This window comes from Chelon labrosus (assembly GCF_963514085.1).
Source record: "Chelon labrosus genome assembly, chromosome: 19".
In the NCBI taxonomy this organism is placed as follows: Eukaryota; Metazoa; Chordata; class Actinopteri; order Mugiliformes; family Mugilidae; genus Chelon; species Chelon labrosus.
This window is the reverse complement of record NC_140352.1, coordinates 8,746,954-8,770,379: the sequence shown is the minus strand read 5'-3', so window position 1 is coordinate 8,770,379 and position 23,426 is coordinate 8,746,954. Positions and strand designations below refer to the sequence as shown.

The window sequence follows — 23,426 nt, the reverse complement described above, 5'->3', positions numbered from 1 at the left end:
TAAATTGGCTAAGGAAGCTGCTCAAAAGGAAAACATAGATGTCAACATAAATTTATCCAAGGCTGAGGGTAAAAGTATTGTGTGGCAGGAAACCATTTTAAAATGGCAACAGCTCTGGGAACAAGAAACCAAAGGGAGGCACCTATTCTCATTATCTAGCAAGGTAACTGACTCAGTTAATGTTTTTAAAAGAGAAGGAATGAGACGTAAGGAGCAGGTAATTATTTCTAGGATGAGGATTGGTCACACGTTTCTGAACAGCACGTTATTTATTTTAGGAAAACATCAGAATGGTTTGTGTTCATGCCAGGAACCTGAGACAGTACAACATGTGTTGATTTATTGTAGAAATTACGTCCTCCAAAGACAAGAACTTGTCAGAGAAATGCGTGAAATGGGATTGAAAGAAGTATCTTTGAAAAATATTTTAGAAGTAGGGTCAAGCAGGAGGGGAAAACGGTGTTTTTTCAAATTTTTAATAGATTCTGGTCTATATAGCAGAATATAGTGCACTAAGGTGCTAGTCCTGCAGATGGCAGCAATGCAACTTTTTGGATGCCGGCTGCCGTAAAACCCCAAAGAAGAAGAAGAAGAAGAACGTCGCTTCCTGTTTGTGCCGCGGCAGTGGCGGGAGATTCCAGCATGGCGGTGCAACCGAAGCAGACCCTGTCCATGGACAGCGCGGCCGAGCACGGCTTCATCAACTTCATTTTCTCCATGCCGGAGAAACCGGACACGACGTTCAGGGTGTTTGACCGCAACGACTACTATACCGTGCACGGGAAAGACGCCATATTCGCGGCGAAGGAAGTTTTCAAGACGAACGGGGTCATCAAATACTTGGGCTCAGGTAAGCTAGCGTGCAGGCTAACTGTGCGTGTAGACAACTTAGCTGAAGCTTGGAGGCTTCGTTTGCTGTTTAGCATGTTGATTCAGATGCGTGTTGTTTGAAGCATTTTAGAGGCTTAAATGTAGCACAAGCTAAGCTAGCTACAAATTAATCCACTAGCTAACTGCTGTCCTGCAGACTATTGTATGCTCAAAAAATGACTTTAAATGAGTATTTCATTAAAAAAACAACTCCTAATGTGTTTTATTAAGAGTGCATAACATTCCTGTAATTAATAAATCTAGAGACTGTCTTTGCTAATGCTAATGTGTTGATCAACAGGGAGTCGCAAGCTAGAGAGTGTGATCCTGAGCAGGCTGAACTTTGAGGCCTTTGTAAAAGACTTGCTGCTGGTGAGGCAGTACAGAGTGGAGGTGTACAGAAATCAGAGCAAGAGCAGCAAGGAGCACGACTGGAAGATCGAATACAAGGTATTGCTTTGACTGTGAAGTGTTGGCATGGTTCCTATTTGTGCAAAATATAAAAAAACCATGCCTGTTTCCTCTCCACGCAGGCCTCTCCAGGAAACTTGACACAGCTGGAAGAGATCCTGTTTGGTGGTGGAGGAACCGGAGCAGAGGGCTGCGCGGGAGTCGTAGCCGTGCGGTTTGCAACAGGGGCTGACGGACAGCGCGTGGTCGGCGTCGGCTACGTAGATGCAGCCCAGAGGACGATGGGCGTTTGTGAGTTTCCAGACAACGAGATCTTCTCCAACCTGGAGTCCCTGCTCGTCCAGATCAGCCCCAAAGAGTGTCTGTTAGCCCAGGGTGAAGGCAACGCTGATGGGAACAAACTGCGGGAGGTATGTAACTTTATATTTGTACGCTTATAAGATGCATTTTTCAATTTTAGTGCACGCTGACTGATCATAAGCTCAAGAATGCCCTTGTTGTCGTGTGCTTTTGCAGGTGGTAGAGCGTGGAGGTGTGCTGGTATCTGACAGAAAGAGAGCAGATTTCAGCAGCAAGGACATGGTCCAAGATCTCAACAGGCTGCTGAGAGCCAAGAGAGGAGAGACTGTGGCCAGCAACACGCTGCCTGAGCTGGACAAACAGGTGAACGAAAGGGAAAAAAACCTCCTGTAGTCACGGATCAGACCTGTCGTAGTACATCCCCAAACTCCCTGCCCTTCTTTGAACCTTTGTCAGAGATGCTCTAAGCCAGTTTGGCCCCTATTGACGTTTCATTTGTGAGTGGTCAGAAACAACATGTTAAAATATGAAGATGGCGTTATTATACACTTGCACTGTCTGCATATAGTATGAAAGCATAATAATTAAATGGTATAAGAGTTCAATGTTTGACAGGAGCCTCTGTTTTGATTCACAGGTGGCTATGTCGTGTTTGGCTGCAGTTGTGCGTTTCCTTGAGCTGCTCTCCGACGAGTCCAACTTCAACTCCTTCAGTCTGACCACTCTGGACCTGGGTCAGTACATGAGGCTGGACAACGCTGCCGTCGGAGCCCTTAACCTCTTCCAGGTGAGCGACCACGACCGGAGACGCACACACTCATGTTTACGCGACTGAAATAAATTTCTGGAGAACAACATGAAGTACAAGACACTCATGTATTATGACATCCAGACATTCCTCTTAGATACTGGGTCAAATAATATCAGAATGATTGTCTGAGTTGTTTGTGATTAAAACATGTGAACTGCCTCCTGCAGGGTTCACCTGACGACACCAGTGGAGCTCATTCATTGGCCGGGCTGTTGAACAAATGCCGTACGCCTCAGGGTCAGCGGCTGGTCAACCAGTGGATCAAACAACCGCTCATGGACAAAACCAGAATAGAGGAGAGGTAATACAGGATCTGTTCATTTTAACAGTTTCTGAAATCGTATTCATCTTATTAGATTTTCACCTATATTAAATTTGACAGAGGACCTCCATTAAATCAGTTTATTGAATCATAGTAGGTGAAAACACGTATCAACAGCTACTGGATACAGAGACATAATATATGATGTCTGCATTCATTGCACTGACTGTACCTCGTGGACTCGTGTGTGTTTGTGTAGGCTGGACCTGGTGGAGAGTTTTGTGTGCGACTCCGAGCTGAGGCAGACCTGTCAGGAGGATTTGCTGCGGCGGTTTCCCGATCTCCACCGCCTGGCCAAGAAGTTTCACCGCCACACTGCGACTCTGCAGGACTGCTACCGTGTCTACCAGGCCGTGAGCCAGATCCCTGCCCTCATCGCAGCCCTGGAGAGGTACTCAGGTACGCTCAAACCTGCAGCGGATGCAGTGTGTGTGTGTGTGCTCTGCATAGCTAGGAAAGCTCTGTATTTGTATTCAGAAAAGGATTGTCTTTGCAGCATCTGTTCTGCAGGAGTGTACCTGCTTTAATTTGGCAGATGCTTAAATTGATTGCGCTATTCTGCTAATAACTGGAATAATGGCCCAATCAGAATGGAAAAGCCTTGTGTAATTGTCTCAGACATTAACAGACTTGATGGAAAGGATTTCGTTTTAATTGCAAGGTGTTAAAACAGAACGATGTAAACACTTTATCCAGTCGGTTTCATCTCTGGTTGGATTAAATCCCCACGTGGTGAAAACATCAGCTGACGTGACGAGTTTCTAGGATGGGCAAAAACATGGAGGAAGCCAAACAACCAGTTGTTCAAACATGGGTTCATATTGGACATCTTCTTCTGTTGAATGACTTCAGTGTTGTCAATAAAGTTGTGGGAAGCATATAAACAGTTTAATTGGATCAGATTTGCATTTATGTTTTGTTTTGTAGGCAGCTACCAGGTGCTGCTGCATGCAGTGTTCCTCTCCCCTCTCAGAGACCTGCAGAGTGACTTCGTTAAGTACCAGGAGATGATTGAAACCACGCTGGACATGAACCAGGTCTGTTTCTTCAGTATATTGTAAAATGTAAGAATATTATGTTAAGCTTTTTGTTTGCATATTATCAAAATTAACCTTTTTTTTTTTTTTTTTTTTTGCGTGTAGATCGACCACCACGAGTTCCTGGTCAAGGCGTCGTTTGATCCGGTGCTGAGCGAGCTGAGAGAAAAGATGGACACGCTGGAGAAGAGCATGCAGGCGGTGCTGAACAGTGCAGCCAGAGAGCTAGGTGATCACAGCGCCCGCTCACTCACACAGACACACACACCTTCTTTATTTTCAAAAGGACTTTCCCTTGATATAAAGCATTCCCTAGCCCCTTACTGACCTTCCTCTGATTTTAGCCTACAACCAAGTCTTCACAGGTTTTAACCCCAAAAAAGTTTAAGGAAATGGCCTCACAAGGACGACATGGCTCCATTGTGTTGGTAATCTGAAAGGGTTTGGTCCCCACAACGTAATAAAAATGAGACCACACACACAGTCAAACAAAAGGCCAAAGCGAGTCAGTCACACCAGTCAGTCGTCATGTGATTAAATACAGTTTTATGAATGAGTCAAAATAGACTTTAGAATTAAAAATAAAACCCTGAGAAACAAACAGAATAGCCAGGAAGGAAATATAGGACACATTTAAACGTTTATTTACTTCAGCTTAAATTCAGTGTCACTTTGCTTTAAAAAAAAGGTTATTTAGTAGTAAAATTAGGGATGCACCGATCCGACTTTTTCAGTCCCGATACCGATACCGATACCGATGCCTGGGCTTTGTATATCTGTCGATACCCGATACCGATCCGATCCCGTTGAATTAATATAATAAACTGCATACCTTCCACCTTATACCTTCCTTCCACCATGTAGAAGAATCTAAAGGCACCAGACTTTCCTAACTAAGACAAAATAACATAGATGTAATGTATTGAATACTTATTTATTTGTTATTTGAACAATTGTGCATCCAAATTGAAAATAAAATGTAATCAAACTTCTTAAAATAAATTTAAATAAATAAAATGTAGTAGTAGAAACAAAACAGTAATCAAAACAAGTTACCAAACACTGTAAACATGTAAAACATATATTAAGTGCAAAGTACTGCAGGAATTCAAAATACAAAAGCAGCTGAACCTGAGAATATAACCCGTGAAATGCCTCCACACACCCGACTCTTTCGCTCGCTCCATGTTAAACGCTCCAGCTCGTTCTTCTTCTTCTTCTTCTGTTTAATGGCGGATCATATCTTTACGACATACCGCCACCTACTGGACTACTACAGGATCTCCAACTCGTTCCACCATGCTGCTAACGAATGACGAAGGATTTGCTGCGACGGAGGAAAAGAAAAAAAGAAAAGAAAAGAAAAGAAAACTGGATCGGCCCGTGGATCGGTTAATTTTACCGATACCCGATCCAGCTATTTTTTCCAATATCGGGGCCGATACCCGATACCAATATCGGATCGGTGCATCCCTAAGTAAAATGTATTTTGACTAACACTATTACTGACTAGAATTTGCTAGCCTGGTCGTTACCATCCTACGTTTCCGCCCAAAATTTGATTTCGGTCTGGCCCGGAGTCTGGCCCAATTGCACTTCCGCGGTTCGCGTGTAACCGCGCCAATCAGCGAACAGTTGAGCGATGACGCGGAACTCGCATGCCGAGTTGCTTGTAGTCCAGCGAAGCTTGTAGTTCAACAGCATAGCAACAATGGCGACGGAGGAAGAGACGCTAGAAGCCATCCGTGAAGTTGTCTCAACTCTCGAGAGCATCACGGAATTAAAACCAGAACAAGAGTCTTGTCTTGTCAATTTTATAAATGGCAAGGACGTCGTAGCTCTCCTTCCAACTGGCTTTGGGAAAAGTTTGATTTATTTAACTGGAAGCGGAAGTGGTAAGAGCCTGAACTCCGGCGCACAATATACGTCATTACCAAACGTTGCTGATTGGTTAAGGGAACTCCAATGATTTTAAACCTCAAAATAAGCATCCGCCCATTACGGAGACAGATTCCTATTACATTGGGCCAGACTACGTACGAGACCGAAATCAAATTTTGGGGGGAAACGTAGGATGGTAACGACCAGGCTAAGAATTTGCATCATCGACTGCTACGTTATTAAGGCCACAGTCTATTCCTTGTGGCCTTCATGGTAATTTACTGGTCTCATAACAAATTGCAAATAATTTTGCACGTTTCAAACGACGTTGGGCTTGCGTTGTGTTTCTGAAAACATTTGTTGTTTTCCCAAAACCATCTCTTCCTCCCTCCCTCCTCCACACACACACACGTCAGTCGCTCGGTACTGAATTTAACCTGACGGAGAAAATGGATCGGGACAAGTCACGTAGCATATGAAGCTATTTGTGTAATAAAAATCGACGTTACTGCCACTTTTTAAAACCCGATGTTTGTGCTCTTGATTTTTAAAACCATGGAGATTTACAGTTGTATTAAGAAAGTTGGTCAAAACCTGGAGGAAACGACTCCAGACGTAACTTGAACTAGCTAAACTTTCTAAGCGCCAGCTAGCAAGGTAAGATTGAAAGTCAACGGTTTACTGTAAATAAGATTTAGTCGCTGATACTTTACTTAATCTTACATACATTTGTTCATAGAAGTCCATGTCTCAACACTATTATGTTTAATATTCATGTATATTAACTACACAGGCTGCTGCTATTTGTCGCTAAATCCAATGTCCGCGTTATTACGGTAAATACGGACATTTCCTATACCTTATAAATTAGTAGACTCAATCGACTTTGCCCGTCCCTAACACAGAACGCCACCGTCTCATACTCTCAGATCCTCCTTGGCCGTCCAGGTAATTGCACCACCTGCCCGACTGTCCGCCATGGGTTTCGGGGAGCAACAAATATTAGAAACTGTTTTCATTTCAGCTTGAACTCAACTTTGTGCTCCAGGTCTGGATGCCGGTAAGACGGTGAAGCTGGAGTCCAACGCCATGCTGGGTTTCTACCTGAGAGTCACATGCAAGGAGGAGAAGAGCCTGAGGAACAACAAGAAATTCACCACGCTGGATGTTCAGAAGAACGGCGTGCGCTTCACAAACAGGTCAGTCACGCTTCCGATGATCTCCGTATCAGATAGCCCCGCTCTCCTTGTCAGCTGATGGTCTGCACTCTTGTATGCGCCCTCCCACGTGTCTACAGCAAGCTGAGCTCCCTCAACGAGGAGTACACCAAGAGCAGGGAGGAGTACGAGGAAGCCCAGAACGCCATCGTCAAGGAGATCATCAACATCGCCTCAGGTGAGGAATCTCATCACATGCTGCTCGCTGTGTCTCGTCAGCATGGCATTGATTTGAACAACAGAAGGAGCCATGATCCCTGGCTTATGTGGAAATGAGGATTTGTTAATTACACGCCATTTGCTTTATGTGACCTTTGCTAATTGATTGTACTCACATTCTCTTCAAAGGGCAGCACCCTTTTACAGTGCTTTGAACTTCTAAGTATTCCTCCTGTCTAAGTAAAAGCCATTTAGAAACCTGCACACGCTGCAGCCTCCTGCCCGTGATAATCCAGTTAACGCTCTGACCTTTCCGAACCGCCAGGTTACGTGGATCCCCTCCAGACGCTGAGCGACGTGATAGCGCAGCTGGACGCGGTGGCGAGTTTCGCCGTGGCGTCCGTCTCCGCCCCCGTGCCGTTCGTCCGGCCTCGAATCTTGGCCGATGGCTGCAGGCGCATGGAGCTGCTGCAGGCAAGGCATCCGTGCATGGAGACCGACGCGGACACCGCATTCATACCCAACGACATCGCATTCGTCCAGGGCGAGAAGAGCTTCTATATCATAACAGGTGAAAAGCGATGACGCAGGAGAGTGAATGTCAGAAACTAGACTCCTGTTTCAGCCATTCAATAAGTCCAACAGCCACTTTCTTGTAGCTCTGTCTTTGGTCTCCACCGCCTCCTGAGGTGCTAAAAGCTCCAATATGTTCATCGGTGTGTCACTATTTGTGTCTGTGTGCTATATTGGCCGAAAAATAAGCTTAAATACGCATTAAATCTCTAAGTATTCCCAAAAGGACCTTTAATAATTTGTTGTTATAGATCTGTGACAACATTTTGTACCTCTTTCTCATCTTCAGGGCCAAACATGGGCGGTAAGTCGACGTTTATCCGGCAGGTGGGCGTGATCGCTCTCATGGCTCAGATCGGCTGCTTTGTGCCATGCGAGAAGGCGGAGCTCAGCGTGATTGACAGCGTCCTGGCCCGAGTGGGAGCGGGAGACAGCCAGGTGAAGGGCGTGTCCACCTTTATGTCCGAGATGCTGGAGACCGCTGCCATTCTGCGGTGAGGACACACACACGAGCTCTCTTAACGGGTTAACTGAACGTTAAAGGTGACCTCCTCCTCCTCATCATCCGATCCGTGTCGTCATCCCTCCAGCTCGGCCACGGAGAACTCGCTCATCATCATCGACGAGCTCGGGAGAGGCACGTCCACGTACGACGGCTTCGGCCTGGCCTGGGCCATCAGCGAGCACATCGCCTCCAAGATCGGCTCCTTCTGCCTCTTTGCCACTCACTTCCACGAGCTGACGGCGCTGGCGGCGCAGCAGCCCACCGTCCACAACCTGCACGTCACGGCCCTGACCTCCCACAACACGCTCACGATGCTGTACAGAGTCAAACCAGGTCAGCAGAGTACATACACATGAGCTTAATGCAGCTGAAATGCTGGGAGTTCAATGAGAACGCAAGTCTCATGTCCATCTGTGAAATATGACGCTACGGTTAGCTTAGCTTAGCATAGGCACAGGAAAAACATAGCCTGGCTCATTCATAAGCTAGCAGAAATCCACCTAAAGCACCTCTAATCACTAATCAGTCTTTTTCACTCGTCGCTCTTGTACAAATTGATAAACTGAGTGCAAAAAAATGCTGTAAGAGTAACTGTTTTGTAAATCTTATCAATGATGTATTTATGATGCATTTGCAGTAATTTATCAACCAATCTCTTCAGCCTGCATGTGCTCTTTGAGCCCGATGTTACAACAGATTATGCGATTCCTCCATGAAGGCTCCGCACTGACTGACCCCAAAACTTTGACTGTTCTGTGTCTCCAGGAGTGTGTGACCAGAGTTTTGGGATCCACGTCGCCGAGCTGGCCTGCTTCCCGCCGTCGGTGCTGGCCGTGGCGAAGGAGAAGGCGGAGGAGCTGGAGGAGTTCCAGGAACCTGCGGGAAAGACGTCAGAGCAGGAGGAAGAGCCCGAGGCCAAGAGGCGACGGACGGACAAACAAGTAGGACTTTTTTTTTTTCTTCACTAACCTAGACATGAGGAGTGACCATCTGTCTGGTCTGTGTAGTTGACAGTTGGATCGAGAAAGAGAGAAAACATCTAAGGAGATTGTAGAAACTACTAAAATTGGGTTAAGAACTGTCCAACGCATTATTAAAAACTGGAAGGATAGTGGGGAACCATCGTCTTAGAACTCAGAGCTATGTTTAACAGTGAAAGTAAAAGCATTTCCACTCGTACAATGTGAAGGGAACTCAAGGGATTGGGACTGAACAGCTGTGTAGCCTTAAGAAAACCACTAATCAGTGAGGCTGACTGGAAAAACTTTGCTCAGGAGCAATGGAAGAAGGTCATGTGGTCTGATGAATCCAGATTTACCCTGTTCCAGAGTGATGGGGGCATCAGGGTAAGAAGAGAGGCAGATGAAGTGATGCACCCATCATGCCTTGTGTCTACTGTACAAGCCTGTGGGGGCAGCGCTATGATCTGGGGTTGCTGCAGTTGCCCAGGTCTAGGTTCAGCAACATTATGTTGCCCAAAGAATGAGGTCAGCTGACTACCTGAATATACTGAATGACCAGGTTATTCCATCAATGGATTTTTTACTTCCCTGATGGCACGGGTACCTCAAGTGGCCGTCGGAGGAACTGCAACTTTGCCACAATTTTACATTAAACATAAAAAGTTAGCAGCTAGCTGCCAACACATCTAGCAGATGCAGATAGTTGCTAATAGTTTCCATAAGTCAGATCAGTGAGATTTATTTAAACATCAGAGTATAATTTGTAATGTCCTCTGTGTAGGGACAGAGTTGGATTCAGTATTATGCGACCTCAGAGAGAGAGGAATCTGGTAAATGTCAGCGAGGGATGTCATTTTAGTCGGCGTCTGTTTGGTCTGAAAATGAAAAAGAATCTCTTAGGATCTCAGCTTGAGGCTACATTAGCTGCAGCTGGCGTCATTCACTTGAATCCCTCCCTTAACCGTGTGCTGTAGACTCCCTGGTTTTTAGGAGGACAATTCGCGGAAGCTAAAATTATAAAAACAAAAACACATAAAGCCGTTTCACCCTCTCCTTCAGGTCGGGGAAAAGCTGATCCAGGACTTTCTGCAGAAGGTGAAGTCACTTCCCGTCGCCACCATGACCGAGGAGGAGGTGAAGGTGGAGCTGCGGAGAATGAAGCAGGAGCTGGTCGCCAAAAACAACACGTACATCGGCGAGATCCTTGCACGCTGTGTTTCTGTAAAAACTGCTTGATTTGTTTTTTTTAAACTTCCATCATATGCTCAGCAAAGGCTAAAGTTCTGATACTGTAGGGAACAACACTAGAGCGCTTACACTGTATAGTTTTCAATAAAGACTTTTCTCAAATGTGATGCTAGTTTGCTCTTGTTTTTCTTAACCCAGTTATTTTCTCACACGACACGATCGTGATGTGCGTCATGAGATGTGACGTGATGGCTGTTTGCCTGGAGCGTCAGAGGACTGTTGCTCTGTCACTAACTAGATTACCTGCAGGTTTTCAAGGAATCCAGATTAACAGAAACTTCCAGGGATTGTGAGCGCAGCTGTGTGTCGCTCTAAACCTGGAGATGTGTGTCAGAGAGAGAGAGAGAGAGATCTCCAACGATCAGCCACAACATTAAAACCACCGACAGGAGAAGTAAATAACATTAAGCATTTCGTGACAATACAATGTTCTGCAGGGAAACTTTTGGACCTCTGATTAGTGTGGATGTTACTGAGACATGTACCTCCCCCCTAGACCAGACCAGACACCCCCCACCCCATAGCAATGACACTCCTCGATAGCAGCAGCCATCCCCAACAGGATGCAAAAACAAAAACACTTTAGGAACAACTCAATAATACATGAAGAACAGCACAAGGTGTTGACCTGGCCTCCAAATTCACTAGATCCCAAACTGATCAAGTATCTGTGGGATGATCCACAGAGGCCCCTCCCCTCAAAGACCCCCCCACTAACAACATCCTGTTACCAGACACCACAGGACACCCTCAGAAGGCCCATGTCCATTCTCTGATGAGTCACAACTGTTCTGGAGGCACAAGGGAGACCTACACAATATTAGGAAGGTGGTCATAATGTTATGCCTGATTGGTGTGTAGTTGTTTCCTGTTTGTCACATCAGATGGAATGATTGAACCACGAGTGATGCTGTGTGTGTGTAACTGAGATCATCCTCAATGCAACGTGGATAATGGAATTCGTTCCATCATGAAATCACACTGAGGACAATCTGCTGGCTTTTTCTTTTTTGGACAACCTCAGCTGACTTTTACCACTTGTAGGTTACGTTTTGGTGCATTTCGTTTGAACTTTCACCAACATAAATTTGCAGAAAAGGACTGTTCGGTGTTTTTCTTTTATATGTTGTTTAGAAAGTAAGTCACAACCCCTCTATATTGTTTCTAACAGTTGCATTAATCCTCCTTACTGATAATCTGTAAAATATGCCGAATTATTTTAAAGCGGAGGTTAAAATTGCTTGGGATTAAGTTTACCAAATTTGAAGGGGATGCCGTCCACTTGGAAAGTTTACTGCTACCTCCCGACACCTATAGTAAAACATAAGAACAAACAGAACAGGGAAAACGCCAAATTTTAACACTTTTCTCCAGTAAACTCTCAAGTATCAGACGCTGAAAATGCAGCAGACAGATATATTCATCCCTTTCCTATCAGTAAATATTAATAGTTCCTGTAAACTTTAGTGCTTTTGAACTAAACTCGTTGTCGGCATATTTAAATAACAGATCGATTGCTAGAGATGGTGCTTAAATAACTGACCTACGGCTAATTCTGAAGTTTAATAGGCCGACTTAAAACAATTGTTAGCTGCATGTCTTCTTAAAATACATCGGACGTTTCTGTGAAACACCAACCCCAAGGCAAAACTTTTGAAAACCAAGTCAGGTTACGTGAAGCTCACTGGTTTCCTTGCCTTCAAGCCTCGATCCGAGTGTGACAGCAGAATTAAAAGCGTCCGGTGTCGTCTCTCAAACAGCCTGCGACGCCAGCAAACTCTACCACGGGTCACATATATTTACATGAATTCTGTAAAACAAACATCACCCAAAAAGATCGGTAGCCGCTTGAGAATTTTCTCTGTAAAAAAAACATGAATTATGAGCAGTTATTTACAGACAACAGATCAATGTTCAGGCAGTTATTGACCATTAAACACACTCTCCTGGGCTGTACAGAGTTTTATACATGAAGGACGTGAATTTAAAGACAGACACCTCTGATCTAATAAAGTTTTATTTTCTTAGAAATGGCCAGTTTCCTGTTTTCTTTTTTTGTCTTTCTAAGAAAGTATACCCCTTTTTGAATTCCAACTAGCATCTACATAATGGTTATTGAATACTTCACAATATATTAAGTCTAGATGTTATGGTACATGCATACGATTCAGGCTGCATGAGGAGCCACAGTCACCACGATACACAGGGAGGGAGGACGGGGGACGGGACGGGACGGGGCGGGGCGGGACGGGACGGGGGAGGACGGGGGTGGGGTGGGACTGCAAACTTGACTCTTTAGTTCCAGTTCGAAGGAGCTCTGACGCCTCCTGTTGAAACCCTCTCCACGAAACACTGACTGCATCAACTTATAAACATATACACACACACACGCACGCACACACGCACGCACAACATACACTGTACAGGACACACATTTACACGCACGCACACCTTTTTTTATACACGGGTGGAGCCGCTCCACCTGCCATTTAAGCTATGATACCGGAGAGGGTTTTTAGTGTTTAAACGAGATTCTCTTTCACAGAAAGAACTTCACCACTGGGACGTTTTGAGTTCCTGCAGCTTGCCGGGGGTGTCGGGCGGGGGCGTGTGGGTGGGGGGGCGGCGGGTGGGAGGAGGGACGCTAACCAAAGAAAAATAATAATTATAATAATATATAATAAAATAAAAGACATTCAAATACAGTCAGCTTTTTGCTTGAAAATACAAAACTACATGAGAAAGCATTGAAATAAAATCCATTGATCAGAACATTTTTTTTTTTCTTTTTTTAAAAAAAGCCCAAGTGCTCCATCACACACACACACACACAATCTTGCTTTTTTTATCCACACACACGCGCACACACACACACACACACACAACAGAGCAACATCCGCACATCCGTTGCCTAGTTACAACTGCCTGGCTGCGGGATGGCAGCTGCGAGGAAGCAGGAAGTCTTTTAGACAGCAGTTCTTGAGGAGAAGAAGGAGAAGAAGAAGAAGAAGATGAAGAAGAAGAGGGCCGGAACTGAGGAGATCTTCACACTCTGCTAAAGGGCCACAAGCCGTCGTCAGCAGCCCCCTCTGCTTAACCCCTCTCTTCCCTTCTTCTTTGTTTTCAGACTGCAGTAAGAAATACTCCAGTGAGGAATCTCTTGTGGCCGTTCTGTCAGTCTACCCTCAGCTCCACTGCTCCCTCTAGTGAAGTCTGCCGCCGCTGCAGCGTGTCTCGGCCGCAAGCCGGCAGGAAGCCGCTTCCTCTGCAGCCTCTTTCACCTCGATCCCGTCCGAGAGCGCCGCAATCACAGAGTCTCTCTGGGTCCTTGTGGCCGCGAGTGGATGTGTGCGTGCGAGTGTGTGGGTTCATGTGCGTGTATGGCTGTGTGCAATGTAATGTGTCTGTATGCTTAATGTGAGAGAGAGTGTTAACGCCTTCAGTTATGCTGCAGCGTGTTGGACTCGATGGGCGGCGCTGAGTCATACAGAGTGTCTGTGTCGTGTGTGGGCTCTCCGGCCAGCGTGCACGGGTTGGACAACGTTCCTGCTCCGCAGTCGCAGAAAAACCTGGAGTAGATTAAAAAGAAGTTTAGCGACAACACGAGTGGACTGTAGGCTCCCCGCTTCCACATCTGGACGAGATCTACTCGAGCCGTCTCCTTCCTTAATTTCTTAAATGATCAGTAATACTGCCGATTTTTATTCCTCAAAGTAAACCGTTTAGTTTACAAAGAAGCAGAAAATGTTTGAAATGTCCAAAACAGAACTCCTGCCAGAGATTCAATGCATCACAGATGAACACAAGTAGCAGCTACAGCCTCCTGTCGCAGATTAATGCTGTAGCAGAAATAGACGCGTACAAGCTCGCTAGTAAAACACAGATTCTTTCCCCAAATAAAAACAATGTCACCAAGAAACTGAGCATCTCACCGATCGTGCCGTATAAACTCTACATCGTGTCCTTGGTGGCATTTTTTGATGCAGTTAACGCAGATGGCGTTCCTATCTGTCGTGTTACAGGTGTGACATCTGCAAAGACAACGCACAGTTTGGTTACTTACAAATAAAAGTGAAACTCTAAATATCCAAAGAGACTCAACACAGTAAACTTAATGGACTGTTTACCTGTAGAAGTCGTGCATGGGGTAACTGGTGTAGCTGGAGATCTTGTACAGACACTGTCCTCTGCTCACTGCCTTCTCAATGGCATCCTGATTATTCATAATCTTATTGTCTGACAAAACAGAAAACAGCTGTGAGGAAGCAGGCAGGCTTTGACCACACTGCGCTGAGCGTTAATGCCCCAACAAAGCTGCTGCCTACCTTTCATGGTGACGTTGACTCCCGAGGCCAGAAACAGGCCTCCAAAGCGATTGTTGAAGATCTGGTTGCCCTCCAGCGTTGCAGTGGCGTGGTTGGTGATTTCAATACCTGGAGAAGCAAAGTCTGGTGTCAGCACTGAACACAGGGACGCACGAGCTGAGGAATTATCTGCGCTCGTATGGAGCTAACCTGCAGCAAAGCCGTCAAATATGCGGTTCTTGCGGAGTATCGGATGGCTGTTGGTGCTGATCAGCACGCCGGCCTGAGCGTTCCTGAAGATGTCGTTCTCTTCAAGCAGACCTGCGCAGAGTTTTATAATGAGCTACAGGCGCAAACCCCAAGGAAACACGTAACAGGACGACTTATATCTAGAGTTCAGCGGTAGCTCTGAAGTACCTCTGCCTCCGTTAAAGATGCAGATGCCTCCATCTCTGCCGTCGTGGATCTTGTTTCTTCTCAGGGTGGGGTTGCTGTCCGTCTTGATCCACACGCCGGCCATGGCATTGTCAAAGATCTCATTGTCCTCGATGAAGCCCAGACCTGTCCGGTTTAAGAGCAGGGTTAGACACAGATGTTACATATATGTATATATAAGACAAACAGAGCAGGATACAGACCTGAGTTGTAGACTAAAATCCCCCCATTTTGGCCTCCCCATATCTTGTTGCGCCTGATCTTTGGGTTGCTCCCCGTCCTGTCAACAAGATTCAATAACAACGATCAGAAATATTCTCAAATTGGTAACGTTTACCTACAATCACCTGCTTTACATTCGCTGAGAAGAAAGAAGGTAGTCATCACCTTATTTGTACGCCAGAGTACATGTGATTGTAGATGTCGTTGTCTTCCAACACGCCGTGGCCATTGTCATAGAAATATACACCAACCTGGGGAAAAAGAAAAAGGAAAGATGCCCATGACGTTTAACAGATGGAAAATCATTTCCCATAAATGTATTATTTAAATTTAAAGATTTCAGATTTCAGTTACAGGTCGCTTGAGATTATTTTAAACCTGAGAAATGTTTTAATCAAGTTTAACCGGTTTACCTGTTTGCCACTGTGGATGCGGTTCTTGCGGAGGACGGGGGTGCTCCCCGTGGTCACCCAGACTCCAGCCAGTGTGTTGCTGTAAACCTCGTTCTCCTCAATCACTCCCTGGCCTTTCTCGTGCTGAAAAACACGGAGCAGAAAAAAGGGGAGTCGATGTCAAACACATGACAGTTTCACATCAGCCCTCGGTTCGTTAGGTTAGCAGTATATTTACCACGTAGATGCCCCCGTGCTGTCCGTCGTGGATCTTGTTGTGCCGTACGATAGGGCAGCTGTTGGTTCGGATCTGGATCCCCGCCAAGGCGTTACCGTAGATGTCGTTACTCTCTATCAAACCCCGCCCGTCTCCAAATATGTACACCCCTCCTTGGTTACCGTTGAATATAGCATTACCCCTAATAAAGCAAAAATAAAATCAATGAAATAAAATCCTTAAATTTACTACAAATTCAAAACCGTCAGTGAAGTGTGTTCTTACCGTATCGTTGGGTCACTGTTGGACGTTATCCACACACCGGCAAAGTTATTGGCATAGATTTTGTTCTCTATAAACTGGCCCCGCCCCTTCTCGTGGACGTAGATGCCGCCCGTCTGGCCGTGGTGGATCTCACAACGCACCACCGTGGGGTTGGCGTACGCCTTCACCTCGAAGCCCGCTATGCGATTTCTATGGATGTTGCAGTTCTCAAAGTAACCCTGAAAACACAAGACGACAAAATCAGGACGTCTGTGAAGTTTGTTCCGAGAGAATACGCCGCCGACAGTAGTTACCATGCCGTGATCGAACGTGAACACGCCGACGTCTCGTCCGTGGTGGATGTGGTTTCGCCTGATGATGGGATTGCCGTGGTTTTTAACCCAAATTCCCGCTAGCGCATTGTTGCTGATTTCATTGTCTTCATAAATGCCCTGGAACGAAAAAAAAAAAAAGCAAAAGCGGCTGAGAGTCAGAAGCAAAGTCTCTGAATGTTTCTGTGCATGTTCATGTATTTACACCAGTTTACGATTGTTACCTGTGCGTGGTCCGTGATGTACAGTCCTACGTTCTCACAGTCACTGATGTTGCAGTGTTTGATGGTTGGACACGCTCCCTGTCCACTCACACACACAGCTGAACCCACTACACACACAAGAGGACAACAGAAGGGTCACACAATAGTTATTAAAGTTATTAAATAAGCAAAGAAACAAGAATAACCTTACATTATAAACGATAAACCCAATAAATTTTATTGAGACTTTGCGATAAAATTAGTGTGTGGAAACTAGCCGGGCAACACACACATGCAAATAGCTGTCACCTTAGTACTGGCAAAACATGGGAAGGCTGCCCTGCTACGCTCCAACACTACACCCATTGACAAAAATATCAAAAGGTCAATCTCAGAGGGAGGGAGGGAGGGAAGCCACAGACTATAAATCACTCCCAGGACGCACAGTTTATTGATCCTGAATGTGGTGTGACATTTTATGGTACATGCTTCTAATTTAGACAACAAATATAACTAGGTCACGCGGCCACCATACGGGAGGAGCCTCGCTGGCACAGATTCTTCCAGATTCCCTACTCCTATAATCCAACAACTAATTTCTTCCCCATTGCGAAGAAGAAGAATGGGATTAGCTGGTAAAAGAAAAGAACCGGACAATCAAACGACTGTCTACAGGTCTTCGGTTTTTAATCCAAGAGGCAAATGTCAAATTTACCCTGCGACATAATTAAAACACCGTTTTGTGAAGAATTATGGACTCAGAAAGCAAAAGGGTGCATTCTCAAGCCCCATAACAAGAGGTCTGTGTGCGAGTTACCTGTGCACGTGGAGCGGATGATGCAGTGGTCGATGTTCGGACTGCAGTTGACTGTGATCTCCAGACAGTGGTGGGCGTTGTGGTGCTGCGCCGACTTATCGTCGGGATTAAACTGAGGAGAGAAGAGAAGAGCAGCTCGGATCAGACGGAGGCAACAATTACTGACGACGCGTCCACGACGGACTTTTATCTACTGGAAATTCATTAGAGCCACAGATGCTTCAGGATTATAAGAGGACGTAATCTGGATCACTGATACGTCACACTACAAGACAAAATGATTTATGCGATAACACGTGAAGCGCCAGGCTTTTGTGTTATTTAGGATTTTCCTCAATAAAATTTCAAGCCTCGTCTTTTGCTCAAACATAAACTCAAATGGCATTTTATGAAGTGGCCAGACTCAACAGGATAACAAGGCCTTAATACATACAAGTGCACGTCTACTGTCTCTGAAACACAGCCCACAGTTGATATTAAAATCTAAAGCTATAAAAGCTTTTAACTCTCTCGCAGACAACACTCATTTGTTAGCATCCGTTTCAATTTCTCAGCGTCGCAGAGGCAAATTTTATATATGACCACAACATTTGGTTTTGTTATTAGGAGCTCAGGAGCATCACAAAGAGCGTGCTTGTTACTAAACTCATTTGTCAATCAAGACGGCCCGAGCAGACTGTCGGCTCCGCAGGTCCACATATGGACAAGATCTACTCCTTCGACGGGCCACAAAGATCTGTAGGGACCCCCCTCACCCAGGACACTCTCTGTACAGCAGCCTCCCCTCTGGCAGAGTCATGCAGGCCTGCACCAACAGACTCAAGCACAGCTTTTCCCTCATGGCTGTGAAAAGGCTGCTGATGGAACGTTAAATCATATCCCCCTCCCCTCCCACCCCCAGTTTCAAATATATTTATTACCTTTATAAACACCTGACTCAAGCTGCTACCACCAGAGATTGCTGCCAAACTAAATTTAGTTGTAACTTGTGTGCAGTGACAATAAAGTTCTTCTTCTTCTTCTTGTGAATCTTGCTTACTTACTACACAGAAACCCAGGAGTCTTCATTAAGGAAAGATCTATTTTACCCTTACCTATGAATAAGTAATAAACCGGACACAAAGTTGGAGTTTCCCCCGTAATGACTGTATAGTTTAACCATGGAGAACTGTGGTTGGGATCTAAAACAGTCTTTCATATACAGCCATTCTTTGCGTTTGAGTGTATAAGTTTACCTTGATGGTCATGTATCCCACATACGCATCTTCCGAGCCCTCCATGAAGACGAACGTCGAGTCTCTAGTATTCTCTATCACCACCTTGTCTGCTACTTTACCGGGAGCTGGAGGGCAAAGCGGAGGACTCTCATTAACGCTCTTTTGTGTATAAATATAAATATGTGTACACAGACATGCACACACAGCTGAGTGTGTATTCTTAAGTGTGGTATTGATTTCACGCGGCACGGGCAACGAGACGACGCCTAAAGTGCCTTTCAGCGACGGCAACGCGCTTACCTGCGCCGATCATGGTGATGGGGGACTCTATATAAATCCACTCGTCTGTGTAGATGCCCGAGTGAACAAAGATGAGGCCGTCGAAGTGGGCTTCTTGCACCCCTCCCAGCGCGTCCTCAATGGTGTCATAATACTGCAGAGGAAAGGCAGATTACGAGCAATTGATCAGAATTTGCAGTTTGGATCGTTAAATTAAAAGCAAAACGTTTGTACAGAAGAGTTTTAGCTTACCAGCATATTCTCTCTGCCTTTATATCTGCCGGGGTTACTGTAGAAATGCTCGGCGAAGCCTGGTTTTACGTGCGCACCTTTGTACTGCAACACAGAAGACAACCAATGTTGCCGCGTTTAAACGGTCCTCACACAACCTATGCGTTAAAACTCAAAAATATTATATCTTTAGCGTTCTTTTAAATAGAAGCACAACGTGTTATCTAAAAAAAAAAGGTGCCGGAAAACGTGACCCAGCCAGCGCACCCTGACCTTTTTTTTTTTTATTTTTTGGCAGGTGATCGTTTTTTGGCTGAGAGAAATTATCGTGACAACTCTAAAACTTAAAAGTAAGCACACACTCAACTCGCAGAGACGCACTTTTCTGGTTCTTATCTAATTAAACATCTTGCAATACATGAGATTCGCCGAACTGCACGAAACCAACCACAAACCAACCACAAAAGAACACTACCATATGCAGAGACAGCAAATTTAGTAAGAGATGCAGTTAAAAGACACATCTTAACATAACAACGTCTGACTTCAATCAATCTCGTCTTATTTTGATTATTTTCTTTGCTTTATCGTATTCAAATAATAAAGCATGCAAAACAAACAAACAAGCGTCGTCTTCCATTAGCGTGCCAAATTTAACTAAAACACTCAACACACTGATCGGATGTGATTAATTTTACAGATCCGTGTAGATAAACTGAGAAGCTTTGCATAAGCAGTAGAGAAAAAAAAATGTTTTGGACGTTACTTGTCACTAGTTTGACTAAAAATGTCCCCAGACAAAATTTGTTTTTTTTTTTTTTTGTTTGCCGTCTCCAGAAAATAATAAAGAAGACTTAATTACCCTGCACTCTTGTTTTGGATTTAAATGGTTAAAGATGCTTAATAACTCACATTTCTAATTGCTCATTTGGGTGATGCAAAATATATTTGAAGCATCAGTGATATTAAAAAAAAATAAACACGCAGACATTTGCTTTTTAGGGTCTTCACAGGCACTCTTCTCCCAGCCTTATAGACACTATTCAGACTTCTATATTGTGCACGTCACAAACAAATTACCAAGATGTAAAGAGAAACCAGGTCATCGCAAAGATACGGGAGTCCCTCTGATAGCACCCTCAACCTCATTAAAGGCAACATGCATGCGTTCATAAATAAACCTATAAAGAGACCAACTTACCAGCTGCTGGAAGCTCTCCTTCCAGGGGTTTGGGTGTTCGTGCTCCTCGGGACTGACCTGGTAGAACCTGCCCGGCTCGGGATGCATCATGGGACGCGTGTACTCGAACACCTCCATATACAGGCGCTTCCTAGAATATTAAACACCGCAAACAAAACACATTTCGGCCGTCAGTCTTTTAATGACCGTGATATGCAAAGCGGGGACGGGAGCGGTTTCCAGCTCTTCGGGCGCAGCACTGACCATAGGATGGGATCGTTCGCTAGCTGGCTGAATCTCTTGCACACGCATGCTGCCTGACAAAGGTCCTGTTCCAGTAAGTAGGAGAAAATCTTCAAAACGACCTCGTCTGGTAGCTTCTGCTGCAGATATTGCTCTGCTGGGGCTGCTAAAAAAAATACAAAAAACACACAAATACACACACACACACACCGTAAGCGTCAGGAGAACGTCTTCACTTCGGGCACATTAAACTATGCAGTCATGCTATTTAATGGGTTGCAAAGGAAAACACAATTTACCAGCAGACAAAAGGAAAATCAATACAAGCTCAACTAAAAAAGCAAACACTCTCCTTGCCCAGTTGCGGAGATTTAACACACACCTGGCAGGTCGTGGCTCTTACCGGACACTCGTGCCCGCTTGGCTCGATGGCCAAAGGACTCTGTCGATGAGGTGGAAGCTCCCTGCGAAAAGAGAGGAAATGTAAACATCGCGACTTAAACTTAAACCCAAGCATTAAGTAATCAACTGGGAAATTTACTGCCGTCACCAAATCGGCGGTCCTTTTAAGGAGGACACAGTCAATTTGGTCATTCGCTCTCATTCGCATCAGTCTAACCTCCATAGGGCCCTTGCTGGGGCAGGCAGAGGCGGTGGCAGAGGCAGCGGCGGTTCTCTTGGGAAGCAGGGTCTTGCGTCGAAGCTGGTAGGGACTGTTCTGAGCACCTGGTCCGGATTCCTCAATAGCCATTTCTGCTGCAGCTGCTGCAGGAGCCTCCTCATCTAGACACAAGACCACAAAGATCTCCCATTCATTCATATATCTACATACATACATACATACACGACTAGATGGACAAAGATGCAGCAGTGAGCAGGGTTCATGCAACTAAAATAAAATAAAACAACAGGGCATTTCTGTCATCATCTAGCATTATTTATTTTGCTCGGGGCTGCACAGCTTCCAGAAATTGCAGCAAACGTTTAAACCACACGCTTTTGCCATTACTGACACAATGGTGCACATTTAGCTCGGATGCTGTATGCCAAGTGCGCAGGCTAGCAGACAGGGGTAATAGTTGGTAAAGGCAGACAAAGGTTAGTGATTGATAATGGCAGATGCACCCCCCTTCCTCCTCCTCCTCCTCCTCCTCCTCCTCCTCCTGCAGCCACATTAACAAGCATTTCATGTTTAGATATTCTCAACAGATATGACTCGGTGTGCGTTTGCCTCCAGCCCGGTCCACAGCGGGCAGGTTCAGCCTCATCTTCTACGTTGCTGTCAAATTAAGGGCCGCATATGAAGTCGATCAGACGTGCGGCTAATGGCTAGAAACTGAACTGCGTAGCTGGCAAATCCGCGGTGTAAACAAATCAAGCCACGGCTAGCAGCCTCTGGGAATAAGGAAGGGGGATAATGGCTCAGATCTGCTGGGCTGCATTAGCACCCAAACAAAAAAAAAAAAAAAAAAAAAAGCGCACAAAATGGACCCTGTGAATTCATCCAAAACCGCACCGTATCATCTATCACAGCTGATCCGGTGTGGCCTCTCGAAGCTGGGGCAGCTAGCTAGCATTGCCCCGATTCGCTGCTAATGTTTTTGTTAACGTTACACCCCAAAAATGGCAGTCCGAAGACACCGCAGCTTGCACAGCCTCGGAAACCGTAGCGACAGCTGAGAATGCAACGGCCGCGGCCGGGACACGGACATTGTGGCTCAGGGTCCGTGAAGTCGAGCCTACATTGCCTCCAGCTGGGGTTACCTGAATATGAGCTATTAATGTGGACCGAGCAGCTACATACGCATTACGTTTAGCGAAGACAACCCCCAACCACCACCACCGCCGCCGCCACCTATCCTGGTGAGCTAGCTAGCGGCGGTAGCTAGCTCCAATCACTCAAGCCAAACAAAGCGCGGCCTGGCCTGAGCCACAGAGCAAGAAGCCTCGGGTTTTCCTGCTGAACCCGCCGCCTGTAGGGGTGCCGAGCAGTCCGGCGGAAAAAACGAGGCTCGTGTAAAGACCGCGGCGGGCTGACAGTGCGCTGTCCGGAAGCTTTAGCTGACCGTGGCCTAGCTTACCTCTATCCCCGTTGTTCCGTTCGGGCTGCACCGGGCGCGGCCTCGACACTCGCCTGGGTCTCCTGTTGGTGGCTCTGACGGAGTTCATCTGGGGAGTTGGTTGTTGAAAAATAGCCTGCTATCCTCGAGCGCCCGCTACTAAATTTAGCCCACAACCCGAACGGCCACCCGGACAGCCTTTTTCCCGGATACACCCAAACAATTGCGATTAAAACCCGCTGGTATTTGGGGTGTAATCGCGTTTTTTTTTTTTTTTTTTTTTTCTCCTCCGTGGTGTCACAGCTCCCCCCGTTTCACCGCTCGGTGCCAGCTCCGTCTCAGTCTGTAGCAGGAGGAGCCATTTACCCACACGGGAAACAATCGCGAGAAAAAAAGAACAGAATGTCGGCTCGGGCCAATCACGTCGGGCGTTTTAGAATCCGCTCCTGCGGCGACCAATCAGAGCCGTCGTAACAGATGAGTTGACAAACCTTTCTGTTGGGGTTTGGAATCGGTCAAGCGGCGATTCGGTCAATAAACGGACACATAAGGTGCTTTACAGTCGTCAAATAAAGAAAGTTTGCACCTCTTAACACAAATACATGCGTGGGTAAAGACTGGGATACATGTTAGTATATTTTATCTAACAATTTATATTTTATTGTGGGATCACAAAGACTAGAATTTGACTTTAGTTAAACAAAGAATACAAATTTCAGTTTAACTGAAAAATA

The 23,426-nt window shown here is 45.6% G+C and overlaps 2 protein-coding genes across 3 annotated transcripts; one reads left to right on the top strand and one right to left on the bottom strand.

Annotated features, from left to right (window-relative positions):
- Window positions 1-631: 631 nt before the first annotated feature.
- On the top strand, window positions 632-10,403 carry msh2 (mutS homolog 2 (E. coli)). Its single transcript, XM_084566972.1, has 16 exons — window positions 632-850; window positions 1,172-1,320; window positions 1,404-1,691; window positions 1,798-1,944; window positions 2,219-2,368; window positions 2,560-2,693; window positions 2,914-3,113; window positions 3,642-3,751; window positions 3,857-3,980; window positions 6,681-6,831; window positions 6,930-7,027; window positions 7,334-7,579; window positions 7,871-8,075; window positions 8,172-8,419; window positions 8,852-9,027; window positions 10,108-10,403. The coding sequence occupies exons 1-16, from the start codon at window positions 643-645 to the stop codon at window positions 10,282-10,284; spliced, it is 2,811 nt and encodes a 936-aa protein (XP_084423098.1). The 5' UTR covers window positions 632-642; the 3' UTR covers window positions 10,285-10,403.
- A 539-nt stretch (window positions 10,404-10,942) lies between these two features.
- fbxo11b (F-box protein 11b) lies at window positions 10,943-23,175 on the bottom strand. 2 transcript variants are annotated; one of them, XM_084566973.1, is made up of 22 exons: window positions 22,714-23,175; window positions 21,252-21,415; window positions 21,015-21,096; window positions 20,654-20,798; window positions 20,411-20,540; window positions 19,231-19,314; window positions 19,000-19,132; window positions 18,718-18,824; window positions 17,483-17,594; window positions 16,687-16,793; window positions 16,445-16,582; window positions 16,152-16,369; window positions 15,888-16,068; window positions 15,671-15,793; window positions 15,423-15,508; window positions 15,239-15,315; window positions 15,018-15,161; window positions 14,811-14,921; window positions 14,622-14,729; window positions 14,424-14,532; window positions 14,229-14,327; window positions 10,943-13,865 (listed from the first exon to the last, which is right to left on the bottom strand). In XM_084566973.1, the coding sequence occupies exons 1-22, from the start codon at window positions 22,799-22,801 to the stop codon at window positions 13,736-13,738; spliced, it is 2,676 nt and encodes an 891-aa protein (XP_084423099.1). In that variant the 5' UTR covers window positions 22,802-23,175; the 3' UTR covers window positions 10,943-13,735. The 2 variants fall into 2 exon arrangements, with proteins under 2 accessions (XP_084423099.1, XP_084423100.1); XM_084566974.1 differs by having other exon boundaries at window positions 20,654-20,795.
- Window positions 23,176-23,426: the final 251 nt, after the last annotated feature.